Source organism: Malus sylvestris, chromosome 5, assembly GCF_916048215.2.
Source record: "Malus sylvestris chromosome 5, drMalSylv7.2, whole genome shotgun sequence".
Classification (NCBI taxonomy): Eukaryota; Viridiplantae; Streptophyta; class Magnoliopsida; order Rosales; family Rosaceae; genus Malus; species Malus sylvestris.
In genome coordinates this window covers 23066457-23084075 of record NC_062264.1, presented here as the reverse complement: position 1 = coordinate 23084075, position 17619 = coordinate 23066457, and the positions used below count along the sequence as shown (strand labels likewise).

Here is a 17619-nt window from a genome sequence, read left to right as displayed (position 1 = left end):
TTTGCGTTGCATTCTTATTAGACTTCACTTCAATGCTTACACCCTTCATGCCAAGCATGTGTGATTTCATGTATCATTTTGATGTGTATATATAAATATACTATGTGGATTGTTGAGATTGTTCATGGAGAATGAGAACTTTAGTGTTAGGTCATCTGAGAGATATATGTATAGGGCACAGGGATAATAGGGCAGAATGGCCAATATAGGGGTCATGTAGTGAGCTACATATTTTGAAGGATAACCAACACGTGAAGTGATAATGTGATGTGGAATTATGCGGCCTGATATGTCATAAAGCTTTTGATATACTTATACTATTTTCTAAACAAGCTGAGGAATATATCTATAAAACAGGCTAGACGAGCTGAGGTTGTGTAAGACGAGAGAGACAAAGTTTTGATATTTATTTACAATTGTAAAGTTTTTGGAGCAATTTGTATAAGAGGAGTTTATTTTCAACCGCGTATTTCTTCTATTTTCGTTTTTAATTATTTATTCACGCATCGCGGATCAGTTTAATTTTTGCATCGATCACGAATCTGGGGCGTGACATTTCATGTTAAGACCGGACATATATATATTTTTTATTAAGCAAATTCATATTAAAACTGGTTTTAAGGAAAACTAACATTCTCATCCGATTTTGTTTGGACAGAGCCATAATTGGTGGCCAGTACATTTATAAGCATATGAATATTTACATTTTTGCTCCAATCAACTCATATGCCAACCAACGCCAATACCCGAAAATTTTGCGGTCGCTGGAAAATTTCATGTCAATGTTCAACAATGACATAAAAAATAGCAATAGGTTCAACTTTAAACATTCAATTATGTTTTGTTGGGTAAGTTTTTTGTATTGTTTACATGTATGCACAATATATATAAATTAGATAACTTATGAGAAAATTCACCACTTAACTTTTTTCTTTAAAGTCATTGTTGAACAATGATATTGAGATCGAAAAATTGGATTGGCCAAGGGCCAACAAATTGGATTTGATCGATCACGAAAAAGTTGGTCGGTCATATAATCTCTAAAAATTAATGAAACCCTCTTTGTCAATTAAAAGAGGATGAAAAGACAGCTTAGTCTTCTATACACAAAAAAAAAAAATGATGGGCAACAATGTAATTTCACAGGTCCAAATTTTACTGTTTTTTAATGAAACCTCACTTACAGGTGATGTTAAAATATCTCTAATATTTATAAAAAAAAATTAAAAAAAAAAACCAAAAACAAAAACCTACCACTCCCTCTCTCTCTCTCTCTCCCCTTCTCATTTTCTAAAAATATTTGTTCATACACACAAAGTGTGTAGCCAAATGCTAGTACTATTATTAAGAGAACTCTCATTGTCAACTTTTTTCCCCCTTTTTTCTATTTTGCCCTCACTTTAGATACACGCTGACACTATTGACAAAAGGAGGGTAAAATAGTAATTTTGTACCTTTTGACAAAATGACAATCATATCCCAATTTTCCCTATTTTACCTTTTTTTATACTTATTTTTCATATTTTACCCTCACTTTTGATACACAATATTTACATAAAGAAAACAAAACAGTAATTATGTAATATTAAAAAAATATACACTTATTAAGAGAAATTGTATACACACACAAAGTGTGTGCTCTTTGCTAGTAGTCACTAGTACAAAAAACACTTTGCACGACGCAGATCCTTCGTCGCCCAAAGTCTAAAAAACGTCGCACAAAACTTAGCGCAACAAACCTTCATCGCTCGCTAACCGTCACGGCAAGGCAGTGACAAAAGGGTTTGCGCGACGAAGAAGAAATATGCATCACACAAAGTCACTTTGCAAGACATAGGATGCGTCGCGCCCAAAGTTACTTTACGCAACGCAAGCTGCTTCACGCAAAGAGCTTGCGTCGCTCAAAATGGATTAGATCGCCTTTTGGTTTTGGTCAAAAATATATATTTTTTTAATTTTTAATAATATTGTAATTAAATTCTAAACAATAATTAACTAACCAAAAAACATATTTAATTATAAAATATATGAAAATGTACATACATACAAGATGTCCGAACAAAAAATAAAAAAACTACAAGTAGTCTTCTAGGTGAAGTGGCTCGGAGGTCGAAGGTGTACCAAGATTAGGTACTGGTAGCGAGATTTGGAGGCCAGACATCTGTATGGCTCGTACAAGGTCTCTCACGTGCCCGGCATAGGCCTTCAGCTCCTCACCTTGGGCCTTCATCTGCTCCCTCATCTGCTCACCAACCAAAAAAGAGGAACTACCTATCTATTTTCATAGCCAACATAAAAAAAGCACATCAAGTGAAACAAAAAAGAATGGGTAATCCGATACTGGGATTACCAAACGTTGTAATCAATCAAAGGTACCAAAACTTTATTAGACTAATTGATATGATCAAAGTACTGTACAAAAACAGTTTACTTCGTACAAGCCATTCAACAAAACACATGACCATAGAGACTAACTAGTAAATAGGTAGGAAGGTAAGAGAAGCAACTCCAGATGTTGTTATCTGACGGAAACAATATGTGGTAGGTAGCAGTTAATTGAAGAGAAAAAATCTAAGTAATCAATTGATTCGGTGAATATTCGATAGAATGGTTGCACTAAATATGCACATGCATAGAATCTGCTGTTAGCAACTCCACTGACCATATGATTTTTTCCTAATGTTATTAAGGTTTTCAGAAAATAGTGTTACGGTGCTCTTGACGCCATGGTGTTACCGGACTAATCAACATATACGTAAGCAGCGATTAATTAACATTTTTGTGTCCATACCAATTACAGAGAAGCATCCGAGCTTGTCTGTAATCTGTATGAACACAGAAATGTTGGACTCTCTTGACATGAACACAAAAACAGCTTGTTTAATAAGGCGGTACAAGTACGGACAATGTATATTTAGATTGAGCAAGTAACAAATTATATGCAACTAGATCATAAATTCAATAACAAAGAATAAAACTCACTCTGTAAATAACTGCAGCAAGATTTCTAGCAAGTGTATCTTTGTATATATATTTCCCCAGAAAGTTATCTTTTGCGGCAATCATGATTTTAGCCGTTGTACCACCTGATATCACACCAAGTGGGTACCATCGGTAACGAGGGAAGGACAAAAATGGGTTCTTAATTACCATGGCCTTAAGACCACCTATTCATACTGAAATTGACGCAGCGTGAGATATTAAACAGGGAAATCCTAAGCTAAATCCACTAGAAATCTGGAATCCATCAGAAAATCAAATAAAGTTAACTTTTTGGAAAACCCTACTATGAATAGGTGGTCTCACGAACTCGCGCTTTCCCCACACTCTTTGGAAAACCCTAAGCTAAATCCACTAGAAATCTGGAATCCATCAGAAATACAGTGAAAATGTCACCAGGATAGGAATGTTCCTAGAAAGGATAAAGTTAACTTTCTTGTAAAAACTGTAAGGATACATATCTCAAGCTTACACTTCATGAATTGAAGGGTGTGATAAAGAGATTATATTAATGTACTATACTGTCAATATCTTAAGCATTTCATAGCATCATATTTCAATATTACATATTTGACGATATATATTAAGAAGCACTTTATTGATGATATTAAACTCAGAAAAGTGCACCAATTAATTAAACTCAGAAATCGAAAGAACACACAAAATATCATATGCCGTTTACAGCCTTGTTAATATAAGTCAGACCTAACAAAATACGATATCCTTATAGCATAAGCTTAACCAAGAGTGAAACTTTACATAGATATGACTACTCCTATCCCTTTTCTTTCAGTTTCTACAAGCTTAAAGGATAGTAGTTTCCTAAATAAAAACTATCAAGAACACCTAATTCTTCAAATCCCACTACCTTCTTGCGACATTCTTAGCTCATGTACAATAAAGGGATTTTCATTCAAATAAAAAGAAAAAGAACACCTAAATTATCAAATTCCAAAACCTAGTTGTGATTTTCCTAACTCAATCTGTTTCGTTATATGTTGAAGGATCCGTTTGAAAAATTTACACAAGTATAAACCAAACCTTATGTTGAAAGAACACCTAAATTCTCGAGCCTTTTGTCAGTAAGGTTGACATGCTCTTTCCATATCTAGAGAGTATCCCAGAATATCCCAGAATAGGAAGGCCCAGCAAATATGCAACTATTCAAAGAGAAAATTTTAACCAAACCAATATGAGAACCATTCTCATAAAGTGGAAAATGGGGTACGGGTACACTTAAAGCTTTCAAGAACACAACAGCTTAAAAAAAATAAGAAAATTAAATAGTACAAATGATGAACTAATTTAAACTGAGACTCAAATTTAAGTCATTTTTCGGTACGTGGGATGAAGACTTAAATTCAAGTCATATTTTCGGTGATCTAGTTATGTAGTTAAGAACTTTGATATCAAGCAAAGTAGGAAACCCATTAATCCATTTAAAAAGCATAACTTAAATTACTGATATGGTTAAACTAATCAAACTATTATAAAAGTTAAAACAAATTAAGAAATGGAAATTAAAACTTTGATATCTATTATCTAGATGCAGAGATACCATTTAATTAACCCATTAACTTTATCTTTCTGTAATATCAAATCAGATGTTTCCATTGCAGATGCAGAAGTACTTGGAGATTGTGGAGCAAACCTGCCAAACTAGAGATGCTAGTTTGTATTTGCCAAACTGGAGATGCGAGTTTGTATTTGCCAGAGAACTTTAACTTTATCAAACAAAAACGCTAATAAGAAATGTACTCAAATGGAATGCAAACCTGCCAAACTGGAGATGCGAGTTTGTATTTGCCAGAGAACTTGCACAGATTGTACAATCAGATGAGAGTTAGACGGAGTTGGAGACGGCATGACGAGAGCTGGAGTTGGAGACTTGCACAGATCATACACAAAACACACATACAGATCAACAAAATTGCAAAAACTTCAGACAATCAACTCGAATCACATCACGAAAAAATCAATTTGACAAAAACCCAACATGCAATTTGAGCCTAAACCCTAAATAACAAAAACTATCGAAAATTAGAAACCCTCACCTTGACTTTGGGACTTGATTCGCTTCGGTTTCGAGATTCGCATGGCTGCCCATCATTTAGAACGAGAGGGTAGTGGTGGTGGTTGGATTCGAGATTGTGAAGAGGAAAGCTTACGAAGAGGAGAGAGATGTCTACGGGAAAGAGAGAAGGAGAGATGAGCGAGAGGGAAGAGAGTGATCTATATGGGAAAGAGGGAAAGAGGGAAGAGAGATGTCTATGGGAAAGAGGTCCAAACTTGAAAAATTGAAAAACAGCGCCTATTTTTCACTATTGCACTGCCAAAATTATCATAACTTGTGCGACTTAGGTATACAATTTGACGTCGCGTAAAGTGGTTTTGCGCGACGATCATGTTAAAGCGTCGCGTAAGGTTTTTTTTTCTTAAATTATTATAAAAATTACTGAAAATATGATTTTACTCTTTTTAAATTCAATTTTTTTTTACATAAACCCCACAATAATATATTTTTCTAACAAAAACCCACAATAATTCTTTTTACATATATATTATTCAATTTCTTAAGTGTTATAAGTACAAAATAAATAAATTAAAATCTACTTAGTAAATATATATACCATTGAACTTGATGGGAAACGCATTGTACGAAACTAGTTTCAACGATCCAACTATTAAATTTGTTTGTATATACTTCGAGATCGCATACACCAAAAAAAAAAAAAACAAACATTCAGAGATCAAGTAACGAGACAAACCTTTTTTACGGTAATAAATGAAAAATCACGATTTAACGGTTATTTTAACTCCGATTTTGATGATTTTTTACATCTACACTCTTTAACCCTATATGAATATAATGAATTAATTCGATCGTCAATTTAAAACATTTACACAAGTGGATACCATAAAATCTTATGTTATACTTGATGAAAGTATAAATAAAATCTAAGTATTAGGGAATCTATCGTTTTAATGGGATACACATTTTACGAAACTAGTTTCAGCAATCCAACAGTCAAACTTATTTTAATATGCTTCAAGATCGCATACGCCAAAAATCGCAAAAAACAAACATTCAGAGATCAAGTAATGGGACAAACCTTTTCTACGGCAATAAATGAAAAATCATGATTTAATGGTTATTTTAACTTCGATTTTGATGATTTTTTACATCTACACTCTTTAACCCTATATGAATACAATGAATGAATTCGATCGCCAATTTAAAATATTTACATAAGTGGATACCACAAAATCTTATGTTATACTTGATGAAAGTATAAATAAAATCTAAGTGTTAAGGACTCTATCGTTTTAATGGGATACGCATCGTACGAAACTAGTTTCAACGATCCAACTGTCAAACTTGTTTGAATATACTTCGAGATCGCATACGCCAAAAATCGTAAAAAAAAACGTTCAGAGATTAAGTAATGGGACAAACATTTTTGACAACAATAAAGGAAAAATCACGATTTAATGGTTATTTTAACTCCAATTTTGATGATTTTTTACATCTACACTCTTTAACCCTATATGAATATAATGAATTAATTCGATCGTCAATTTAAAACATTTACACAAGTGGATACCACAAAATCTTATGTTATACTTGATGAAAGTATAAATAAAATCCAAGTGTTAGGGAATCTATCGTTTTAATGGGATACGCATTGTACGAAACTAGTTTCAACAATCCAACCGTCAAACTTATTTTTATATGCTTCAAGATCGTATACACCAAAAATCGCAAAAAACAAACATTCAGAGATCAAGTAACGGGACAAACATTTTTGACGGTAATAAATGAAAAATCATGATTTAACAGTTATTTTAACTCCGATTTTGATAATTTTTTACATCTACACTCTTTAACCCTATATGAATACAATGAATTAATTTGATCGCCAATTTAAAACATTTACACAAGTGGATACCACAAAATCTTATGTTATACTTGGTGAAAGTATAAATAAAATCTAAGTGTTAGGGACTCTATCGTTTTAATGGGATACGCATTGTACGAAACTAGTTTCAACGATCCAACCGTCAAACTTGTTTGTATATGCTTCGAGATCGCATACACCAAAAATCGCAAAAAACAAACATTCACAGATTAAGTAATGGGACAAACCTTTTTTACGGCAATAAAGGAAAATCACGATTTAACGGTTATTTTAACTCCAATTTTGATGATTTTTTTACATCTACACTCTTTAACCCTATATGAATATAATGAATTAATTCGATCGTCAATTTAAAACATTTACACAAGTGGATACCACAAAATTTTATGTTATACTTGATGAAAGTATAAATAAAATCCAAATGTTAGGGAATTTATCGTTTTAATGGGATACGCATTGTACGAAACTAGTTTCAACGATCCAACCGTCAAACTTGTTTGTATATGCTTCGAGATCGTATACGCAAAAAATCGCAAAAAACAAACATTCAGAGATCAAGTAACGAGACAAATCTTTTCGACGGCAATAAACAAAAAATCACGATTTAACAGTTATTTTAACTCCGATTTTGATGATTTTTTACATCTACACTCTTTAACCCTATATGAATACAATGAATTAATTCAATCATCAATTTAAAATATTTACACAAGTAAATACCACAAAAGAAAAAGGTAATGAAAGAACCCAAAAAGAAAAACAAAAGTAAAAAAAAAACCTTTGTGCGATGTAGGTACACATGCATCGTGCAAAATAGATTTGAGAGACGTACGCACACCTGCGATGCGCAAAGTTGTTTTTTTTCCCCCCTATTGCAGATACAAATAACATCATCATTTTGCAAGGATCAGTCTCTGCCTTCTCGCCCTCCCTCTCTCTCTCTCCCCTGTGTTGTTGTTGGTTGTGCCGTACGACGTCGTCTCCATCCGTTAAAGTTAAACTGTCTCCCTCATCTCCATTCTCGTCACTATCCCGATACCTCGTTCAGATCTCCCCATTCTCCACGACCCACAATCGCAATCCCTAAATCAGGTAATTCATCACCCTCGACATTGGGATCATATCTATTTCAATCTTGTTAAAAATTTCTTCGTTTCGTTTTGACCATTTCTATTAGAATTTAGGGTCGATCAACATTTTTTTTTTGGGTGAATTATGGGTTATGTGGGATCGTTTAGGTTTGTGCATGTTATTTAATTAGTTCTTAATTTGTTTCGAGTTTTGAATTTGCATCGATTTTATTTGGGCATCAGTTGTTTTGATTGAATATTTACTTGAAATGGTTCAAATTGTTTTACCCAGCTTGAATTGTGGATTTGTTGCTTCAAAAGCACTCGATTTGCATCTTTTTGCTTTGAGAATTTTCTTATTACTTTTGTTGCTCTCGGTTGAGACTTGAGCGCTATCAATTAGAAGAATTGGTGGAAGAATGTTCATGTAGTCCACTCAACTTACTTAGAATTAGGCAACTTAAGAGCTTAGTTATGGCCGATGTCGCTGCATTCCACAGTAAACGAGACAAGCAGGATTTTTGTGATGAGTTGATGCAATGTACTTGTTAGCTGGGTTCCTTCAATTTTTCTTAGTTATACGAGCTAGTGGTGCAAGCTAGAGGTCCTTTATATGGTGTTGTAGATTTTTGATCAAATTATGGTAGAAAGTGTAATTCTTACTATTTTGGAAGTAGGCAATGTTCCTGATGTATGTTAATGTTTTGGGTTCGTCGTGGATATAGTAATTTTTAGAGTCAGTAAGATTGGACTAAATAAATAGAGATCCTATATGTGGAAGTTTATGCTCCAAAAGATGGTGGTGTAACCGTGTTCAGCTGGATATACATTTCTGAGAAGTTTCTTGGTTTCCCTCTATGTATTTTGGGCTGAATTTATAGCTAGGTGACAATGCTTTGGTATTGATAGGTTTAAATTAGAGTAAATTGTAGCAATGGTCCCTGAACTTTAATCAAATTGGAGCAATGGTCCTTCAACTAAAAATCCATTACCATTGGTTCCTCATATTATCAAAATGTGTAGTTATAGTCATTTTCATCAATTTCTTCAAAATTTTGTCAAAATATGTTATGTTGGAATAACCATTTATATAATTAGGGTCCCTCAACTCATCAAAGTGTGTAATTATGGTCTTTTTCGTCAACTACGTAAAAAAATTTGTCAAAACGAGTTATGTTGGAAGGACCATTGCTACAATTGGGTTAAAGTTAAGGGACCATTTCTCCAGTTGAATTAAAGTTGAGGGACTAAAGGTAATGGATTTTTAGTTGAGGGACCATAGCTGCACGTTTTGATGAGTTGAAGGACCAATGGTAATGGATTTTTAGTTGAATGACCATTGCTCCAATTGAGTTAAAGTTAAGGGACCATAGCTACAATTTACTCTTTAAATTAATTGGAAATTAGCTCCATGATTACATAGAGGGAACCGTTGATTTTGATGCGAATTTATTATTGTTTCTTTAGTGCTTATCAACCAAACAAGTACTGCTCATGCTATGTTACTCGTACCAAATAAATCCTGTGTCTTTTCAGCTTAAGGCCAAAGATATGGTGGGTTGGTAAAGTTCTTGGGGAACAATAAAAATTGTGCTAACCAGAAAGATGAAATATCCTTATGCGGTGCTATTCTAGATATAATCTCCTGCCCATGGTTAACCTTGTATTTTACTTGTCATCTGATTTGTATAAGCCTATGCAAGGCCTAAATATATTTAAAGATATTGAGTTCATTTGTACAAAAGCAATCCCTGAGTATGTTATTGATGAGTTAATTTGCCCTTTTTATTTCAGTACAATGGCATCTTCTTCGGACTCATGGATAAAGGAATATAACGAAGCAATAAAACTTGCTGATGATATCTGAACTGAGTACATTGCCTGCATGTCCTGACACCCAGCGTCATGTCTCTGCTATACGGCGGAAGATTACAATATTGGGGACTAGACTTGATAGCTTAAGCCATCTCCAACCGAAGGCTGGCCAGAGGGCTTGTTTGAGCCCTCTAGCCCTCCAAGATTCCCCAATATATTAATATTTTAATGAACAGTACAGGACCATATTTGCCTCCGTCTCCAACCGAGGGCCAGAGGGCCAAAGGGCTCGTTTTAGCCCTGTCACAAAAAACCGTCTCCAACCGAGAGTCAAAGGGCCATAGGGCCAAACATAATTTATTATTTAAAAACTACAATTTAATGTTGTATAAATGGCCTAGGAAGTTATACGAAAAAAATAGAATTGAAAAAAAATATGAAACAAATTTTGTGAAATAAAAGTTATAGGAAAAAAAATATGAAACAAAATTTGATTCATATGAAAAGGAAAAAAAAAGGGGAAAAAAAGAAGTTTACATTCATTAAAAAAAAAAAAAAAAAAAGAAGTTTAAATTCATTAAAAAAAAAAAGAAAAAAAAAGAGGCCTAATAATACAACGGCTACTAGCCGTTATATTAAAAAACATTTCAAACTATTAGTGTCGGTTATAACCGACACTAATAGTAGAACTATTAAAAAAAAAAGAATATCTTTAATGCTGTCGGCTATAACCGACAACAATAGGAAATCATTAAAAAAAAAAATAGCCAGCCCGGGGCTGGCTGGCTGGCTGGCTGGCCGAAAGCAGCCAGCCCTCCAGCCCTCCAGCCTTCTCCGATCCCGTGGGGCCCTCCCAGATTCCAGAGCCCTCTGGCCTAGCCCTCGGTTGGAGACGGTTTTAGGGCTATTTTCGGCCCTCTGGCCCTCTGGACCCTTCGGTTGGAGATGGCCTTACAGTCCCATATGTCAAAACTCCCTGGAAAACAGCACATGTAAGTCATCATAGTTGACTTGTTTTAATGCATACACCAAGCTGCTATTGGAACAAATATAGGAATTGAACAATGTTGTATGCTCTTCTTTCATTTCCGGTTTCTATTGGTCAATGTAGCATGTGACGGGGTTTATTCCCAAGTTATGAGCTCTGTGAGTATGTATTTCATGTCATCACCGTTTGTGATAAAAGCTCATGCAACTTTTGATCAAAATCAAACATAGTTATGGTAAGATAGTCCTTCATAATGTTAAAGATACTTCTGGCTATCATTGTATGACATTCTTTATGCTGCCGTTTTTGAAACTCAGATCAAAGAAAAAGATGAATTGTAGAAAAGATATGATAGGAAATTTAAGATCGAAAGTGAAGTAGATGGCTTCAACATTGACGTCCAACTCTTCCAACCGAGATAGCTTGCTGGGGCTAGAAATAAATAAAGCAGATGGCTTCAACATTGACGTCCAACTTTTCCAACTCTTCAATTTTTTACTTTTGTTTTCAAATATAAAATATCCCCATTAACTTTTCTTCACATTTTCATGAGGAAAAATGACTGAAACATGTAATGTGTTTGCGTATATTTAAGAGACCACTGATTTAGCCAATCTCAAGTTCGTGCTTCTTGAAATTTTGTTATAAAACGCAGTGAAAGTAAAAAGTGGGAGGTGAAATAGATAAAAGGATTTGATTGAAAATAGTGACATGAAATCTCATAAATTGGAACTTCAGTATCATTACAAGGCAAAAGAAAAGCTTTCTTGGCGACGGTTTTGAGAGATGGTGAGGGTTGAGAGAGATGGAGAGTCTAAAAGAGAGAGGTTGAGTGTGAAGAAAAAGGCCCCTGTGTGTGGTTATTTTAGAAAAAAAAGTCGTCGACTTTGCGTGATGCCATCTACATCGCGCAAAACAGCTTTGTGCGACACAGGTTCAACTACGTCACACAAAGTTGAGAAAAAAGCGCTAAAGCATTCTTGGTTTGGCACCAAAATCTTGCGCGACGCAACCTGCATCGCACAAAGTAGCTTTGCACGACGACACTTTGCGCGACGAAGTTTGCGTCAAGCAAATCTGTTTTGCGCGATGTAGGTGCACCTGGTTACACAAAGTTGGGTAAAGCATTCTTGGTTTGGCGCCAAAATATTGCACGATGTAGGCTGCGTCGCGCAAAGTGGCTTTGCACAACGGAACTTTGCGTCACTCAAAGCCACTTTGTGCAACGAAATTTGTTGCGTTGCGCAAACATGTTTTTGTACTAGTGAGTATTTATAAATTGTTTTGGTTGCCTTTTCCATTAGAGCAATTCACCTCATCCCAATTATAGGCAATTGGGCAATTAAATCCCTCAGAACTCACAAATTCCTCTTCACCCCAGCCCAATTAGTCGGGCTATTCGTGGGCCCAGTACCTAAACTAAAATAATAATAAATTTCTTAAAATTAATATTTAAAGTAAAAGATCCTTTCTTTTTTATTAAAAAATTTTGTCTATACATTTGAACTCATAACCTCATTGAAAGTATTCAAATAAGAAGTTTCTTTATTACTTTTATGAGAGAGTTCATTGATTGTTAGTTCAATACATTCTTTAATAATAAATGGATTTTAGAAATAAATAATTTTTATGAGATTTTTTTTTTTAACAAATGATAGTATCCACAATAAGGGGTTGGGGAATGAGATAAGCCTTACAATGAGTTTGCCACAATAATATAGTTCAACTTCGCTTTTGGCAAGAATCGAACCTGAGACCTCTCATTTACAAGTGAAGAGTAATACCATTAGACCGTAATACTAAATGGCTTTTACAAGAATTTTTAGAAACATAGAAAAGTCATGAAATTCACCCTTGAATCCTTGATCGCTATAATATAATCATCTTATAGTCAATTGGTAAAAGTATTGTTTGGAATACACATTATTAGGCCTTCCACAATAGGCGAGTGTGGAAGTTACATTTCTTATTTTACTAATATTTTGTAAGAATGATCTATGAGGTGCAATCTATGGAAGTAGTGGAAGTTATGGTGAGGAGAAGGATAAATATTATGTGCCTACAAGAAACTAAGTGGATTGGTCTTAAGGCAAAGGATCTAGAAAACTCAGGGTTTAAGCTTTGGTATTCGGGCACAAAGAGAACGAGAAACGGTGTTGGCATCATTGTGGACAAGACCTTGACACAAGATGTTGTAGATGTCAAGAGGGTAGGAGATAGAATCATGGCAATCAAGATTGTAATAGGACAAGAACTCATCAATGTGATTAGTGCGTACGCACCTCAAGTAGGGTTGGATACGAGTTCGAAGGAGAAATTTTGGGAAGACCTTGGAGACTTGGTGCAAGGAACTGCTCAGACGGAGAAGTTATTTATAGGAGGAGATTTAAATGGACACGTGGGCAGAGAGACAGGCAACTATGGAGGTTTTCATGGTAGCCATGGTTTTGGGGAGAGAAATGAGGATGGGGAAGCTATCTTGGATTTTGCAATCGCATATGATCTCTTCTTAGCCAACACCTTCTTTACGAAGAGAGAAGAACGTGTGATCACCTACAAGAGTGGGTCGTCAAAAACACAAATAGATTTTCTTCTAATGAGGAAAGGGGATCGTATAACTTGTAAGGATTGCAAAGTTATACCGGGGGAGAGCTTGGCTAATCAACATCGCTTGTTGGTGATGGATGTATATATCAAAAGAGTGAGAAAAAAGAACAAGACTTGGAAGTGCCAAAAGACTAGATGGTGGAATCTAAAAGGAGAAAAACAAGTCACTTTCAAAGAGCAAGTAATCACCCAGTGTGTGTGGGATAGAGAGGGGGAAGCTAGCCAAATGTGGGATTCCATGGCTAGCTGTATCCGAAAAGTAGCAAAAGAGGTATTAGGAGAGTCCAAGGGCTTTGCTCCACACCAAAAGGAATCTTGGTGGTGGAATGAGGAGGTACAAACAAAGGTGAAGGCTAAGAAGGAATGTTGTAAAGCCTTATACAAGGATAGGACCGATGAAAATGGTGAAAGGTATAGAAAAGCGAAGCAAGAGGCGAAGAAAGCTGTGAGAGAAGCTAAGTTAGCCGCTTATGACGATATGTATAAGCGACTAGATACCGAAGAAGGAGAGTTGGATATCTATAAACTAGCTAGAGCAAGGGAAAAGAAGACAAGGGACCTAAACCAAGTGAGGTGCATCAAGGATGAGGATGGAAAGGTTCTTGCTACAGAGAACGCGGTCAAAGACAGATGGAGAGGTTATTTTCATAATCTTTTCAATGAAGGACATGAAAGGAGTACTCCTTTAGGGGAGTTGAGTAACTCAGAAGAGTGTAGAAACTACTCATTTTATCGTCGAATCAGGAAGGAAAAAGTGGTTGTAGCTTTGAAGAAGATGAAGCATAGAAAAACAGTGGGCCCAGACGATATACCGATTGAAGTGTGGAAAGCCTTGGGAGAAACAGGTATAGCATGGCTCACTGACATTTTCAATAGGATTTTGAAAACGAAGAAGATGCCAAACGAGTGGCGAAAGAGCACCTTGGTGCCTATTTACAAGAATAAGGGCGACGTACAAAATTGCATGAACTATAGGGGTATTAAGCTAATGAGTCATACAATGAAGCTCTGGGAGAGAGTCATTGAGCATAGATTGAGGCAAGAGACACGGGTTTCGGACAACCAATTCGGGTTCATGCCAGGACGCTCAACCATGGAGGCAATCTATCTCTTACGAAGATTGATGGAAAGATATAGAGATGGGAAAAAGGATTTACACATGGTCTTTATAGATTTGGAAAAAACGTATGATAGGGTCCCAAAAGACATTCTTTGGAGGATTTTAGAGAAAAAAGGAGTACGAGTAGCATATATCCAAGCTATAAAAGATATGTATGAAGGAGCAAAGACTGCCGTAAGAACTCATGAAGGACAAACCGAAAGCTTCCCCATAACTGTAGGATTACATCAAGGCTCATCCTTAAGTCCTTACCTTTTTGCGTTGGTAATGGATGAGTTAACAGGACATATTCAAGATGATATTCCTTAGTGTATGCTTTTCGCACACGATATAGTATTGATAAATGAAACTCAGGAAGGGGTAAATGCGAAGCTTAACCTTTGGAGAGAAGTGTTGGAATCTAAAGGTCTTCGCCTAAGCCGATCAAAGACAGAATATATGGAGTGCAAGTTCAGTGCAAATGGAGGCCAAAATGAGTTAGGGGTGAGGATCGGAGATCAAGAAATACCAAAGAGCGACCGTTTTCGCTACCTAGGATCTATCTTGCAAAAGAACGAAGAATTAGATGGAGATCTCAACCATAGAATACAAGCTGGATGGATGAAGTGGAAGAGTGCATCTGGCGTGTTGTGTGATCGTCGTATGCCACTGAAGCTTAAGGGAAAATTTTATAGGACGGCAATAAGGCCGGCGATGCTGTATGGCACAGAATGTTGGGCGGTGAAGCACCAACACGTACACAAAATGGGTGTAGCGGAGATGAGGATGCTTCGTTGGATGTGTGGGCACACGAGAAAGGATAAGATTAGGAATGAGGATATCCGAGGTAAAGTAGGAGTAGCCGAAATTGAAGGAAAACTGAGAGAAAATCGGTTACGGTGGTTTGGACATGTGCAAAGAAGGCCTACTGACGCTCCGGTTAGAAGATGCGACCACGGGACAGAGGTTCAGGGCCGAAGGGGTAGAGGAAGACCTAGGAAAACTTTGGAAGAGACTCTAAGAAAAGACTTAGAGTACTTGGATCTAACGAAGGACATGACACAGGATCGAGCACAATGGCGTTCTAAGATTCATATAGCCGACCCGACTCAGTGACTTGGATTTTTCAAGTCTCCAATCGAGAAGTTTTCCCCACTCGGGAAATTAAGGGAACACTACCTCAACCTACATGCTCCACTCACAAAGCTTCAACATACAAGCTTCAACAAAAGAAAAATTCAAAGAACTTAGTGAAGAAGGCTTTGGTGTGTTTAACACAATACGTTGAAATGAAACAAAGCTTATTTATTGATATCTCTAAAAAGTTACAAATATGTACATATACACGAGTCAAAATAAACAAACAAGAGGGAGCCTTCACAAAGGTTGCTTAGGAGAAGTCTCAGCAGTCGGCAGAGCCCTAGAAAGAGAAGGCACCGGAGGGGGATCATTCAGAGCATCAGTACTGGACAGCACCCTAGAAGGAGGAGGCATTGGAGGTTGATCATTTGGAGCTTCATTACACGGTACAACCCCAGAAGACGAAGGCAATAAATGCCTTTGGAACAAACCCACAAACCTCTGATGATCATGTAAAATCTGACCATCAGATTCCTTCATCTGGTCAAGCTTCCTCTTCATGTTTGTAGCATAGTCATGAGCGAGCCGGTGTAACTATTTATTCTCATGCTTGAGCCCTCTAATCTCCTGTTTGAGACTCATCACTTCAGCCGCCAATGATTCAACTTGGCGGGTTTGAGCAAATAGGCGTTGGGCCATATTAGACACAGAACCTGCACACTGAACACTGAGAGCCAGAGAATCCTTAACAGCCAACTCATCAGACCGTTTGGAAAGTAGTCTGTTATCTTTGGGAGTGAGAAGGTTCCTGGCCACCACCGCAGCGGTCATATCATTCTTCATCACGGAATCCCCAACGGTAAGAGGACCAGTAGGGGATAAGAATGATGGGCGCCATATGTTGTCTGGAGAAGGCGTGGCTGCCTCTTCAACAAGGTTCAAGTCAAAACGACGGTTGGAGGGGCCAGACATTTTCAAAAGTGTTGAAGAGAAAAGAGGTCGGACAAATCATGATCTTAGAAATGCAAGAATGGAGCTTCTACTGGTAGAGATTCAAGTGTGCTTTGGAACTTAATACCAGCCTCTATAAAAATCCGCACTTGATGGAGCTTCAGAAATCGAAGAGGCGCCTGCTCAGAAATCGAAAAGGCGTTTGCTTTCTCAAAAGCTGGGCTGCTCAGAGACCACGAGGGCCGATCTCAGGAATCGAAGAGGTGTTTGCTTTCTCAAAAGCTGGGCTGCTCAAAGACCACGAAGGTCGATCGCAGAAATCGAAGAGGCGCTTGCTTTCTCAAAAGCTGGGCTGCTTAGAGACCACGAGGGCCGATCTCAGAAATCGAAGAGGCACCTGCTTTTTCAGCCTTGTCAACACCTGTCACATGCACACTTAAATTTGCTGAAATTACGGGCATTATGTCGAAGATTTCTAGTGAAGTAGAAAGCACGTGAATGTTACTGTTCAATCATTCACTTTCTACACGCAACATCAGCTCACGGGTACCACATGTAACTTTGCCAAAAATCTCTGACAAAGTTTAGACACGTGAAGCTTACAGCTCCCATTACATCGTTATGACCAAGAAGGGTAAAAGAATAGCAAAGAAACAGCACTAACAAAGTTTAGACACATAAATTTTGAAGGTCTAGCTACCATATTATTACCCACAAGGGTAAAGGAACAGGACCATTGCTGGATAATTGGAAAGTCTCTGTGGGTCAACCTCTGTGCTCCGTGGCAAGGTAGACTAGCAAACAGGCCTAACCTTTACTCACATTTGAGAAAACACTCCCAACAAGATTGCTTGCTTCAAGATTGAAGAGGCACCGTCCTCCGAATCTCAAGAGCTAGACTCCCAAGATGATTACTTTCTCAAAAAGCGACGAGACACCGCTCTCCGAATCTCGAGAGCCAGACTCCTAGCAGGATTGCTTTCTCAAAAATCGAAGAGGCACCGTTCTCCGAATCTCGAGAGACAGATCCCCGACAGGATTGCTTGTTTGAAAACCGAAGAGGCACTGCTTTCTCAACTTCGAGAGCTC

General features: G+C 36.9%; 1 protein-coding gene and 1 long non-coding RNA gene across 9 annotated transcripts; one reads left to right on the top strand and one right to left on the bottom strand.

Annotated features, from left to right (window-relative positions):
• Window positions 1–1996: 1996 nt before the first annotated feature.
• Window positions 1997–5310, bottom strand: LOC126621648 (uncharacterized). 8 transcript variants are annotated; one of them, XM_050290194.1, is made up of 4 exons: window positions 5055–5310; window positions 4776–4874; window positions 4632–4651; window positions 1997–2275 (listed from the first exon to the last, which is right to left on the bottom strand). In XM_050290194.1, exons 1-4 carry the CDS (start codon window positions 5095–5097, stop codon window positions 2075–2077), a joined length of 363 nt encoding a protein of 120 aa, XP_050146151.1. In that variant the 5' UTR covers window positions 5098–5310; the 3' UTR covers window positions 1997–2074. The 8 variants fall into 8 exon arrangements, 1 of the variants encoding a protein (XP_050146151.1); XR_007623113.1 differs by having other exon boundaries at window positions 3288–4887; XR_007623115.1 differs by having other exon boundaries at window positions 4632–4887.
• Window positions 5311–10755: 5445 nt separating this feature from the next.
• LOC126621654 (uncharacterized) lies at window positions 10756–11407 on the top strand. The gene is made up of 2 exons (XR_007623124.1): window positions 10756–10797; window positions 11111–11407. It is a non-coding gene; the product is annotated as an uncharacterized LOC126621654 (long non-coding RNA).
• The last annotated feature ends 6212 nt before the right edge of the window (window positions 11408–17619 follow it).

Coding starts and splice junctions, on each gene's coding strand:
- LOC126621648 (XM_050290194.1), bottom strand. CDS start 5,097: ATGCGAATCTCGAAACCGAAGCGAATCAAGTCCCAAAGTCAAG. Junction 4,652..4,775: donor TCGCATCTCCAGTTTGGCAG/GTTTGCATTCCA, acceptor CTAGTTTGGCAG/GTTTGCTCCACAATCTCCAA. Junction 2,276..4,631: donor GTTTGCTCCACAATCTCCAA/GTACTTCTGCAT, acceptor CTATGAAAATAG/ATAGGTAGTTCCTCTTTTTT.